This window comes from Electrona antarctica (genome assembly GCF_951216825.1).
Source record: "Electrona antarctica genome assembly, chromosome: 3".
In the NCBI taxonomy this organism is placed as follows: domain Eukaryota; kingdom Metazoa; phylum Chordata; class Actinopteri; order Myctophiformes; family Myctophidae; genus Electrona; species Electrona antarctica.
In genome coordinates, this window is record NC_136808.1 from 54,209,336 (window position 1) to 54,223,137 (window position 13,802).

The 13,802-nt window shown below is 46.1% G+C and overlaps 1 protein-coding gene across 1 annotated transcript in view; it reads left to right on the forward strand.

Moving 5' to 3' along the window:
• cd276 (CD276 molecule) overlaps positions 1-13,802 on the forward strand; it is a 201,351-nt gene that overhangs the window by 114,002 nt on the left and 73,547 nt on the right. Inside the window, exon 5 of the mRNA XM_079497831.1 lies at positions 7,116-7,253. Coding sequence (XP_079353957.1) covers positions 7,116-7,253 — 138 coding nt within the window. The remainder of the gene's footprint in view (positions 1-7,115; positions 7,254-13,802) is intronic.

A 13,802-nucleotide genomic window follows, 5' to 3' on the forward strand; every position in this document is an offset into this window, starting at 1 on the left:
TTATTAAAACTGAGTAATGACTCTGAATTCATTGGAATAAAGTGTCTAACAACCCCGGCCTCTTTTCTCAGAGGGTATAGAACTATAAAAGCCATCTGGTGGGTTCCAAATGGAGGTGGAGTTATAGAACTATAAAAGCCATCTGGTGGGTTCCAAATGGAGGTGGAGTTAAAAGCCATCTGGTGGTTCCAAATGGAGGTGGAGTTATAGAACTATAAAAGCCATCTGGTGGGTTCCAAATGGAGGTGGAGTTATAGAACTATAAAAGCCATCTGGTGGGTTCCAAATGGAGGTGGAGTTATAGAACTATAAAAGCCATCTGGTGGGTTCCAAATGGAGGTGGAGTTATAGAACTATAAAAGCCATCTGGTGGGTTCCAAATGGAGGTGGAGTTATAGAACTATAAAAGCCATCTGGTGGGTTCCAAATGGAGGTGGAGTTTTGGTACAACGAGGAGGAGGGAAGGATTATGAGTGTAAATGAGACAATTAAGGAGTGAGGGAGTGAGCAATCGACCAGGTATGTATGTGAGTGCGTGAGTGACAAGATCAAAAAATGCGTCGCACAGCGACGCGTTTTGAGCTTGTAGATCTGCTGAATTAAAATCCTGAATATTTTTTTGCTATTTTTTAAATGGAAATCCACATTTTTATTTCATTTAATTTTAGTTATGTTAACTTTATGAACTAAATACAAATACATTGGACATAAAAGATATAACAACATTTTAGTGTGTTTTGCACGCTGGATCCACGTCCGGTTTGGGCACCCATCTATAATTTGCGTCAATGCTAGAATAAGTCCATACTTGCTCTAGAAAACGCACAATGTTCCAATCGAGATCGCCGGATAATCAGAAAAGACCTCTGAACATCGCACGTTTTGTCAAAACCATCGAGAGCTCCGTAGATTTAGAGTTATTCAGCTTTTTAGTCTGTATACAAGAAGTGTACGTGAAAACCTGCAAAAAAAAAGAAATCAGTTAATTTGTTAAGCTACTAATTTAGACTGAAGTAATTAAAGCAGGTCATGTTTACATGTTTGGAATCAGTATTCCGATATTAACCTGGGGTTCACATTAAGTGGAGGCCACATGCGCCCCCGGGCCGCCAGGGGGCGCATGTGGCCTCCGGGCCGCCAGGGGGCGCATGTGGCCTCCGGGCCGCCAGGGGGCGCATGTGGCCTCCGGGCCGCCAGGGGGCGCATGTGGCCTCCGGGCCGCCATGGGGCGCATGTGGCCTCCGGGCCGCCAGTTGCCCAGGTGTGCCATAACGTACCCGTACCGTCACAAACAGTTTCACACCCTCTGCCTTCACAGTGTGGGCACCAGTTACAACTGGGCTGGAGCCCACACCCTCTGCCTTCACAGTGTGGGCACCAGTTACAACTGGGCTGGAGCCCACACCCTCTGCCTTCACAGTGTGGGCACCAGTTACAACTGGGCTGGAGCCCACACCCTCTGCCTTCACAGTGTGGGCACCAGTTACAACTGGGCTGGAGCCCACACCCTCTGCCTTCACTGAGATGTGAAGGCAGAGGGTGTGGGCACCAGTTACAACTGGGCTGGAGCCCACACCCTCTGAAGGCAGAGGGTGTGGGCACCAGTTACAACTGGGCTGGAGCCCTGCACACCCTCTGAAGGCAGAGGGGCACCAGTTACAACTGGGCTGGAGCCCACACCCTCTGCCTTCACAGTGTGGGCACCAGTTACAACTGGGCTGGAGCCCTGCACACCCTCTGCCTTCACTGCATTTTGTTTTTTGGGGATTTGGATTAATGCAGATTGCTTGTACAAAACTGAGACAACATCCCTGAGGATTGACTTGATGAGCTTCCTACCAGACAATCAAACCCAGCTCACTATAAATAACAAACTGCTTCTGTCTCTGTCTTCTTGGTGAAATGCAAGCCTAACCCATTTTGACCTGAGATCAGATTCTAAAAATGTCTTCTACATCCTGACAGTTTTCTGAAAAAGCTATGTTTCTATGTCAGTGGTTCTTAGATTTTTCAAAAATAGCAGACCTACAAGCTCTTAGCGCGCCACTCGGTGGCGCGCTATGAGCTTGTAGATCTGCTATTTCTCAATAGCTATATTATAACATAATGCTAACACCAAAAGGGGGTTCCCGCCCAAAATGGGTTAAAACTCGAAAAAACAAACGGGGACACAAACTATGCGTCAGTACAGATTCTCCACCCAACGGAAAATTATCATAATATTTGTTATTCCAAAATTTGGCTGTGTTACAGATTATCGACGGTGCTGTTTATTTTCGTTGTCATATTTTAATGCGTCTTAACAATAAGCTGATTCACAAGCCCGTTGGGTTTTAATACCTCCCACGCATGTTCTCCTGAAATAACATTCTGTGTCTTTGAAACACAATAATATGTGTGACAGTTTATTTCCAGTTTATTTCCACTTCATAGCAAAGAGATGGTGTTGCCTTGAATGTCCTGCAATGCTGCAGCACTGTTTACCAGATGGGGACACTGGTGATGACTAATGTTTTTGCGAACGAAGTGAGCACTAACTATAGAAGCTGGCCAAAACTGTCTGTGTGTCAGTCTGTGTGTGTGTGTGTGTGTGTGTGTGTGTGTGTGTGTGTGTGTGTGTCACGCTGTAACACCACCCGCCCGCCACCATAGGGCAACTGAAACGATACAGAGGTCTCTGTGTGTGTGTCAGTCTGTGTGTGTGTGTGTGTGTGTGTGTGTGTGTGTGTGTGTGTGTGTGTGTGTGTGTGTGTGTGTGTCACGCTGTAACACCACCCGCCCGCCACCAGAGGGCAACTGAAACGATACAGAGGTCTCTGTGTGTGTGTGTGTGTGTGTGTGTGTGTGTGTGTGTGTGTGTGTGTGTGTGTGTGTGTGTGTGTGTGTCAGACTGCCACAACAGCTTTGTTCGCTTCCCGCGTTTACGCGTCTTACTTGTGTATATTGCTGCGTTCACACAGGCAGATACAAAGATACAGTCTACCATTCATTCTCAATGGAAGCCAGCGACGTGAAGCTTCCAAAGCAAATCCGATGTTTGTGGACGCTACAAAAGATACAAAGACACAAATCTACAAATTATGTTGAAGGGCGGCTGTGGCTCAGGAAGTAGAGCAGGTCTTCCAATGATCCACGGGTCGGCGGTTCGAATCCCGGCTCCTCCTGTCTACATGTCGAAGTGTCCTTGGGCAAGACACTGAACCCCAAATTGCTCCCGATGTGCTGGTTGGTACCTTGCATGGCTTCCGCCGCAATCGGTGTATGAATGAATGTGTGTGTGAATGAATGGGTGAATGTAATGCACAATCTATGTAAAGCGCCTTGGATAAAGGCGCTATATAAATGCACCATTTACTGGCTTCAACTTCAGATGCAAAGCGACAATAAAGTACTATAGACTATATTTTTAAATTTCCTGAAAGGTAACACTTTAGAACATTGAAGGTTTCCACGCGACAGCGACGGTATAATTGTGGTAACGTGGCGGCGGGGAGATGGAGGGGGGGGGGGGGGGGGTTATAACGGTGGCGGGGAGATGGAGGGAGGGGGGTTTATGAAGGCGTTTAGAATGTTCTCGTCTGTAGTTTACAGTTGAAGCTAATCCGCTACCCAGTAGGTCAGCTAATTAAGTGAGCATGCAGATCAAAGCAAACAGCGTGCAGGCGCTCGGCCTGTTAGCGAGGTACGCACAGTGACGCCACACACAGCAGGGCACCTGCAGGTATATCTGCAAGCTACGTTTAGCCCATTTTGACCTGAGATCAGATTCTAAAAATGTCTTCTACATCCTGACAGTTTTCTGAAAAAGCTATGTTTCTATGTCAGTCGTTATTCGATTTTTCAAAAATAGCAGACCTACAAGCTCGTAGCGCGCCACTCGGTGGCGCGCTATGAGCTTGTAGATCTGCTATTTTTTCAATAGCTAAAGCATAACATAATGCTAACACCAAAAGGGGTTCCCGCCCCAAAATGGATTAAAGGAGTATAGTTCACCCAAACCGAATCAGTGGATATTTGTGATAAAAATGACCTCAATAACATTAAATAAATGAAACAATGACTCAGTCATAACTGCCAGGTGCTACTCCGTCATGGATCAAACCCATGACCTTGTGGTCCAAAGGCGAGAGCTCTACCGACTGAGCTACCCGGACACAAAAAGGTTGAGAACCAGTGAGTCCTATAGCAACCCCACCATGACATGTCCACCTACAGTATCAACACCACCCAGGAGAGGGTCTGCCTCCCGGGCTCCGTAGCAGAGCCAGGGGGGCCTCCCGGGCTCCGTAGCAGCCTCCCGGGCTCCGTAGCAGCCTGCAGGGGGGCCTCAATTAAAAAAAGAACCCTGTGATGTCTGCTAACTGACAGCGAGCTCCATCACTTCCACACGCCCCTCTCCACAACAAGCTGCCTGGCATTAAGATGTCGGAGGCAGAGTGGACGACTATTGATTTCTTTCAGGCCAGTCCATTCCTTTACCGTGTGTGTGTGTGTGTGTGTGTGTGTGTGTGTGTGTGTGTGTGTGTGTGTGTGTGTGTGTGTGTGTGTGTGTGTGTGTGTGTGTGTGTGTGTGTGCGCGTGTGTGTGTGTGTGTGTGTGTGTGTGTGTGTGTGTGTGTGTGTGTGTGTGTGTGTGTGTGTGTGTAGGGGGGAGGGGTATAGGGGCTGCCTGCCTTTTAGAAGTGCAGGCAAACTTTGGACAGTGGAGTAATCGGTTTAAAAAGTCGTGTTCTCTACATTTTTAATTAGCCTTTAACCCATTCTGGGCGGGAACCCCTTTTGGTGTTAGCATTATGTTATACTTTAGCTATTGAAAAATAGCAGATCTACAAGCTCGTAGCGCGCCACCGAGTGGCGCGCTACGAGCTTGTAGGTCTGCTATTTTTGAAGAATCGTGAAAAGTGACATGAAAGTGTTTGAGAACGACTGACATAGAAAAACATAGCTTTTTCAAGAAAACAGTCAGGATTTAGAAGACATTTGCAGAATCGTTCCCAGGTCAAAATGGGTTAAAACAAGAGGTGACTGCTATGTGGACAGCGGGGCGGTAGTAGCAGGGAATGGCTAGTGACAGCTATCAGCGGCTGCACGGAGCAGCCTATCTGGCTGTGTGCTGATTGAGTCGCAGCTGTGAGTGGATGGGGGAGCTGAGTGGAGTGGCTGAGGGCAGGCCCAGCACACCAAATAGCTAGCTAGAGACTTAGCCCATATAGGCCTGACGTCGAAAGAAACAAAGATTTGAGTTAAAATGTTCACTCTGTAATAATATATATTCAAAGATTTGAGGCACATTTTCATGATTTTTCAAAAATAGCAGACCTACAAGCTCGTAGCGCGCCACTCGGTGGCGCGCTATGAGCTTGTAGATCTGCTATTTTTCAATAGCTAAAGTATAACATAATGCTTGGTTAAAACACCAAAAGGGGTTCCCGTCCAGAATGGGTTAGGAGGGGGGGCGCGACAGCTAAAGCAGCTATAGGTAATAATATATCCAAATTTGACATTTTCTTTCTTTATTTTCATTTTTATTCAGACAGCCAGCGTTGGGTTAAATGCTCCCAAAAGGATTGTAGGCTCTGTCACACCTCTAGGGGCCACAGACTGCCTTCAGAGATGAGTAATAATAATGCATTGACTTTGACTGTCCACTTCCTGATGGGAAATGGGTGGGTATGATCCTGGGTGGATATACTTGCTTTTACCAGGCCGGTGTCAAGAATGCCACAGTGCATAATTGAAGCTGTTTGTTTGTAAAAATGCACTTTTGGAGAAGTAAATATGCAAACAAAAGAGTTCGGCTTGTGGACAATGATTTATTTACGCCTGCGTACAGCCCAAGCCAAGGGTGTATCTGTGGGTTTGTCTGTTTGTTTGAAGGCCGACAGAGCCACATACACAAAAGTAAAAGCCATATATGCATACCCATTTTGTCTGCATGACTTCTCTTGAGAGCCATGCAGGTCTTGTACATGGCCAAAGATGTCGTTAGGTTTGGATCAGTCACAGCTGCTCAGGTATTCTGCCACTGCATATTCTCTGTTTAGGACAGTGGTTCTCAAAGTGTCCGCTGGACATGGATTTCCTCAGTATTCCAGTTTAGGGGGGTTCCAAAATGCATCCCTTATTACCAGGGGTGAGCTGTCGGTAGGGCTATCTAGGACCTACAGTAGGATGCATGCATATCAATGCTTGTGTGGACCTGCTACAGTATACTGTACGTACAGTTGGGTGCCACCGATATTGTCCCTTATCATTTGACCCATTTAGGCCTGACCTCAAATTTTTTAAAATCCTTCTAAATCCTCCAGTTTTCTGAAATAAATATTTTCACGATTTTTCAAAAAAAGCAGACCTACAAGCTCGTAGCGCGCCACTCGGTGGCGCGCTATGAGCTTGAGATACGCTATGAGCTTGTAGATACTATCTCTCTGTCTCTGTCTCTGGCACTCATGAGTCACACATGAGTCACACGCAAACATAGTCACAACGTCACAGACATTGCTGTTCCTTGGAGTGGTTGCACCACTCAAAAAATAGGCCTACATTAAAGAGGTGATTGCTCGCAAGCGCGTGTGCAACATAGCACATCCCTGCTTATTACAACATAGCACATCCCTGCTTATTACAACATGTCAGTAACTCTAAGAATGTTACAAATCAAACCAAAAGTTTGTTACAATGTGTTGCTTTGGTTCTCTCTCTCTCTCTCTCTCTCTCTCTCTCTCTCTCTCTCTCTCTCTCTCTCTCTCTCTCTCTCTCTCTCTCTCTCTCTAAAAATGGTGCATTTATATAGCGCCTTTATCCAAGGCGCTTTACATAGATTGTGCATTACATTCACCCATTCACACACTGATGGTGGCGATAAACCATGCAAGGCACCAACCAGCACATCAGGAGCAATCAGGGGTTCAGTGTCTTGCTCAAGGACACTTCGATACAAACTCTGGGGGAGCCCACAGGGTTCGAACTGGCAACCTTGCGGTTGCCATATCCAGCCACTCTACCCCCTGAGCCACCGCTGCCGCCTCTGTGACTTTCTATGACATTCTTCCTCCCATCCATGTTGGGCCTGTCTCCATCTGTCTCACACTGTGTCTCTGTCTGCGTGTGTTTCAGCTCAGAACATGGCGTTCCCCCCTGTGGCATTGTGGGTAACGGTGGGTCTGGCGGTGTGTCTGCTGGCTCTGCTCGTTGCCCTGGCTGTCGTCTGCCGCAGGAAGATCAAGGAGAGCTGTGAGGAGGCCAGGAGAGAAGGTGGCTATACATATATTATAACTATATATATATATATATATAACTTATAACTATAATATATAGACCTGTGAGGAGGCATTAGGTACAGGTCGTTTCGAGGAAGCGATCTGATTGGTTGAAACAGCCGTCTAGCCGAGCTACAAACGAGCATGATGGAACGCCTAATCAAAACATAAAAAATCACACCCGTGTGAACTGAGTGGTGCAAGGTCTTATATAGCCTGATCAGCTGTGGTCTGACGTAATGTCAGTGACCATAGTAACCATGCTCATTTTTTTGGGTCCCACGTACAGGTACACACACGTACAGGTACACACATACATAGACACTAACAGACAAAGCTGGTTGTTGGAGTGGTTTGCACCACTCAAAAATCCGTAATTGCGCTGTTCTCCCAGAGCGGAGCCGACTGGGTTGCTAGGCTAGCGAATTTCTTGGAAAATTTTTGGTCTAGTGGCTATACATGTGTCATTAAAAAAGTAAACATTTTCAGCGAATATCTTAGTTTTAATTGGGTGCAGTACTTTAGTTAGACTAGTCATTGGTCCGAAAAACGACAACCCACCTCAAACCCTAACCTAACCATAACCGCAAGCACGGGAGCAGGCGCTAGTCTGAGATGCGTCCGCATGCACGGGAGCAGGCGCTAGTCCGAGATGCGTCCACGGGAGCAGGCGCTAGTCCGAGATGCGTCCGCATGCACGGGAGCAGGCGCTAGTCCGAGATGCGTCCGCACGGGAGCAGGCGCTAGTCCGAGATGCGTCCGCACGGGAGCAGGCGCTAGTCCGAGATGCGTCCGCACGGGAGCAGGCGCTAGTCCGAGATGCGTCCGCACGGGAGCAGGCGCTAGTCCGAGATGCGTCCGCACGGGAGCAGGCGCTAGTCCGAGATGCGTCCGCACGGGAGCAGGCGCTAGTCCGAGATGCGTCCGCACGGGAGCAGGCGCTAGCCCGAGATGCGTCCGCACGGGAGCAGGCGCTAGTCCGAGGTGCGTCCGCACGGGAGCAGGCGCTAGTCCGAGGTGCGTCCGCACGGGAGCAGGCGCTAGTCCGAGGTGCGTCCATGGGAGCAGGCGCTAGTCCGAGATGCGTCCGCACGGGAACATGCGCTTGTCCGAGATGCGTCCGCACGGGAGCAGGCGCTAGTCCGAGATGCGTCCGCATGTCGAACTAATGCTCCGTCAGATTTACATGCGGTCCCTGTTTTAATTAAATTGAGTCGACAGGTTTTTTTTCTGCTAAGTACGAATATGTTCATAGATGTGCCGATGAGATTTTGGCCGATATCGATATCCGATATAATTAATTGCTGTTATGGCCGATAACCGATATTACCGATGTCGATATGATATTATTCTGTATTTAAAAAGTATAATAATTTTGTCCATTATGAAAAATACATGTAACAGGGTGTCTGCACTGCAGGCTTAGGCAAGTCAGATTTAACTTGAATACCTTTATATTTAATATTGTGAGCTTGTAGATCTGTTCAAGCTGTTACTTTGGGCTTGTTTATCCTTAAAGACAGACCGATTAATCGGACCGATTAATTAATCGGTCTGATTGATTAATCGAACCGATGCCGATTAATCTAAAAACAACTAAAATTGTCCGATACCGATGTGTTTGCTGATTAATCTCCCATCACTACCCCCAGCTATGGGACGTTATCTGCTAGGTACAAACATATTCGTACACCCTGTTTACACCATATATGAAGCGGCTAGGCCGAAAATCAGCTATTAACCCCCCCGAACGCCCGGGGTTATTTAATGCATTAAATCATAGCGCACAGCGATTTATAGCAGCGGAGCACATTTAGCGATGGGATGCTATCCCGGATGTGGCTGAAATAGCTTGATGTAGCCAAAGCACTCTCGATGCGATCGACAACAACGGGAGTTTAACGAGACTAGCGACGGGACCGAGATGGGCCGTCTAACACATAATCTTTTCTTAGAATTGGACGGAATGATTTTAGATCAAGAGTTATTCACGTTTTAAGATTTTCGATCTCGTCGGCTAAAATGGGGGGGAACATTTTTGATGACATCCCACTGGAAAATAACATCGAATGTCGCGCAACAGACGCTCCCAGCCTGTGGAGCGATGCGATCAATTGATATCAATAATTGATTGAACGGAGAACTCGTTGCTAAGCAACGCCTCCGTCACCCCCAGCTATGGGATCTTTGCACACGGCCCCATAGACTTATGTTCAAAGTAGGATTTTCAACGCCTTATAAATACAAGCAGGTGATCGCCATCCATCCAAAGATCGGATGTCATTTGTGATTTTGTCTTCACTCCCAACATCTAAACGTTTCTGGCGAAAGGTAAACAGAGTGATGGAAAATCACTGGATCGGCTAGCAAAGGTTAGCGACACTTTGCTGCCACCTAGCATGGCAATAAAAGAGTTAAGGGTAACTGTTGTACAGTATAATCGCACCATACCACCTTTATGTATATAGCACGTTTAAAAACAACAACGTGGTACCAAAGTGCTTTACAGTAAAACATTAAAAAACACAACTTCATTGAAAAACCACAAACAACAAGCACAGTGTCACATTAAACATCAAAACATCTCATACTGTGCTTGGAAATGCCAAAGAATAAAAGTAAGTCTTGAGGCGTGATTTAAACACCTGGAGGGTGGGGTCTTGTCTTGTCTTGTCTTTATTACACTGGAGGGTTGTGCGTCACCGTGCATTAACACACTTCTGCGCTGCTTACGGAACTCGGCTCGTTCGTGCCGCAACGCAGGCGTGCCATTAATGACGGTAAAGCCCACCCTCTTGTGTGATATTGCTTAAATGTTATCCCCACATCCTTTTCCCTGTCAATGTATATAGTGAGCTAGCATGACACTGTCATGGGGGGGAGATGGGTTGGAGAAGGGACTTCATTACTGTGGTCCGATAATTAGCCTGGCGGAGTAGCCGAGGATTGCAGCCGAAAGCACGGCCAGGCGCAATTTCTTCTTTTTTCTTTTCCTCTTTTTTTCTTTTTTAAGAGATGGATGGTGCATAGGCACAAGCTCCGCTGTAATGAGATCTGCTCAGAGTGGAAGACACATTTACATAAAGGTCAGCCAGTGTCTGCTCTGGAGCCCTGGGGTTTACAAATAAATATGGATGGAACACACAGACTGGGAGGAAAGAGTAAATAAATACTTCTGCAGAACAGAAGGAATCAAATGAAATGGAGAAGATAGATAGATATACAGTATATAGACTACGAGCTGATCCCTCTCCCATGGACAACACGTCTGTGGGAGGGCTGCGTAGGGGTGGGGTCAGGGTTCGATACCCGGCCGGGTCATACCAAATGTCATACCAAAGACTCTAAAGATGGGACCCAGTGCCTCCCTGCTTGGCACTCAGCATCAAGGGTTGGATTGGGGGGTAAGTCCCTGCGACATACTAGCGTCATGTCCAGGGGGTGTGCTTGTACATCAAGTTGCCTCACGCTACAGAAACAGGAGATAGGCTCCAGCCCCATGGGCCTCATGGCTTGATGGGGCTTACTTACTTACTTTGCTTCTGGGGGTCCCTGATAGAAAACCTTTTTTAAATACATTTCATCATTTTGGGGGTCCGATTCCTTGACATGAAAACGTGTCTCAGTCTTCTCAGTCTCTTACACACTTCTCAGTCTCTTACACACTCGTCCTGTCCCACATCCCAGCGTGTGGATTGGAAGCGTGATGACTTACTCACGTTGCCATTGCAGACTCTCTCCCACTCTCTCCATGTAATGACACCATATGCATACAGATGTGTAGCTGGGCTTAAAATAGGAGTTCTAGAGAATGATACACCCGGAGCTGCGGTGCGATGCGATGTGGGGAGGAGGAGGAGGAGGAGGAGGAGGAGGAGCTGCGGTGCAATGCGATGCGATGCGGGGAAGAGGAGGAGGAGAGGACGCAGGAAGCAGGGAAGTGCAACCTAATGGTTATGTGGGTTGTCTTATCTTTTAACCCATTTTGGGCGGGAACCCCTTTTGGTGTTTTAAGCATTGTTACACTTTAGCTATTGAAAAATAGCAGATCTACAAGTTCATAGCGCGCCACCGAGTGGCGCGCTACGAACTTGTAGGTCTGCTATTTTTGAAAAATTGTGAATATGTGGCACAAATCTTTGAATTCTTTCAGAGCGAACGTTTTTAACTGAAATCTTTGCTTCTGAGGGGTTCCTGGAATAACATATTTTCAGATGGGGGTCGGCGGCCAATTACATATAATTCTTGGGGTCCTTGACATTAAATATTGAGCACCACTGATACAGAAACATGAGGTATTTCAGAAAACTGTCAGAATTTAGATTTTTTTGTTTTTTTGTTTCGAAGTCAGGCCTAAATGGATTAATGGTGTTCCATGGCTGTATGACCAGATTGAAGTTGACTCTCTGCCGGCGTAGGACTCCGGCTAGTGATAGGGTGGAGCCGGGGGTCAGGCACAAGTGGAGAAGCGAAGTAAAGTCATTTTTCTTGGCTGTCATAACGCATGTGGAGCGCTGCAGTGTGGATCCCCACACGGACCCACAGTGGCGTGCACAGACAATTAGAGGGGAAGGTTCTCAAGGGAAAAAAGAGCACCTTGTGCAGAACGTGGAACCGACCGGTTGCCTTAACCCATTTTGGACTGAGGTCGATTAAAAAAAAAGGCTTCTAAATCCTAATATTTTTTCTGAAAAACCTATGTTTCTATGTCAGTGGTGCTCAACCTTTTTCATGTCAAGGACCCCCAGAATTATCTCTATTGGGCCACGGACCCCCATCTCAAAATATGTAGTTCCAGGGACCCCCCCAGAAGCAAATATTTTAGTTCAAAATGTTCGCTCTGAAATATATATTTTAATGATTTTTCAAAAATAGCAGACCTACAAGCTCTATGAGCTTGTAGATCTGCTATTTTCAAAATGGGTTAATAGTGTGAGATTTATAGTTTTTGGGGCCTAAATAATATATTAGAAGCTTTTTATCAAGTATTGATCAATGTCACCATGGTCCACATATTGTACAGTGTACACTGTACATTTTTTTCAAAAGGGCACATTGCTGTCCAGAGGGAAAAGGGTGCTCTAGCACCCCCTAGTGTCTATCTGTGCACGCCACTGCAGACCGAAGCACAGTAGGATTGGTGATGCTAGAAGTGCTCAGTTTTTGTTTTGTTTTTGTACCTTAACCCATTAGGTCATTAAGTACATGAGGCAGACTCTACCAATTCCTTCTAAACCAGTATTTCGCAAAGTTTTTTGTGGGCAATTTAAACTATTTAGTTTTAGTCTAGTCTTAGCCAACTAAACATTTAACACTGCCATAAAATAAACTAAAACATAATTGCCCATAGACTCTTCTTCAACAAACATGGCAAAAGCAAACATTCTTTGTTCTGTACTTATACATACAATTGCATGGTACCAAACACTGAAGTCCTTAAAACAGAAACCTAACTTTACATAATTCAAAAAATATATGTGAATAATTGCTTTGAAAATACTGTGTTGTAAAGAAAACCAATAAACATATGTTAAAAACGTTACATAATTCCGAACTGCAAAATATATATATATTTTATGGGATTTTAGTCTTTTCGGGCATGAAGGGGTTAATATGCATTCATTAATAATGCATTAATCATAAATGAAATACAATGTGTATATAAACATTCATGGTCACTGTAGAAAGCTAATTTGATGCATTCAGACCAAGTATCTTGCATGAAATACCATAAAACTCTATTTTGGGTGGATTCTTCGTGTTTTGGGCATTATTAATAACTAAAAATGCCCAAGGGATATCACTGAGCACCCTCTTGAATTCTTAAGAGGGTCACCTCTTAACACGAGGCCTGCCGGGAACATAGGAATTTTAAAACGTAGAATCTTGTGGCCTGCCACAAACGGAAAAGCCGTTTTAACAGTGATGTATTAATTAATGCATGTTTTAATACGATCGTATCGAAATCTACCGTCAGTTAGCTTTGTTATGCTTCTGACACAATGGGCGCGGCCATTTTGAAAATGCGCGCGCATCCACTTACATTGCCGGCTCTGGTTTCAGACGGCTTTATCTCACAGAAGCGACATTGCAGAGGACGCTTTGTCCCAGACAAGCGTTTTCAACGGCCTGTAGCAGGCGCTGTGATACTCGCGGTCAGCTTTTTCCACCGCCGAGCGAGACAACAACAACCGGTCATGATACCACACACAGCAGCTTTTCACAGGAACAATGCGATTACGGATATTTGGATCTTCAAAGTAAGTGTTACGCGCGATAAAACCTTGGCAATACGCAATCGAGGGATTAATGAATGGCGGCAGGCAGACGGTTAAGAAGCTACAAGCTACAAGAATCAGTTGAGAAAAAAACTTTAGGCCTATCTGACGAAACGGGGTGCACACCAAATCCAAATCAGATCCGACACACCAAAGGTCCGAAGCGCGGGGACATGCGATGCGAAAATGCGATGGTCCGACATGCGCTGCTCCCGTGCTTGCGGTTATGGTTAGGTTAGGGATTGAGGTTTCGGATCAATAGTATG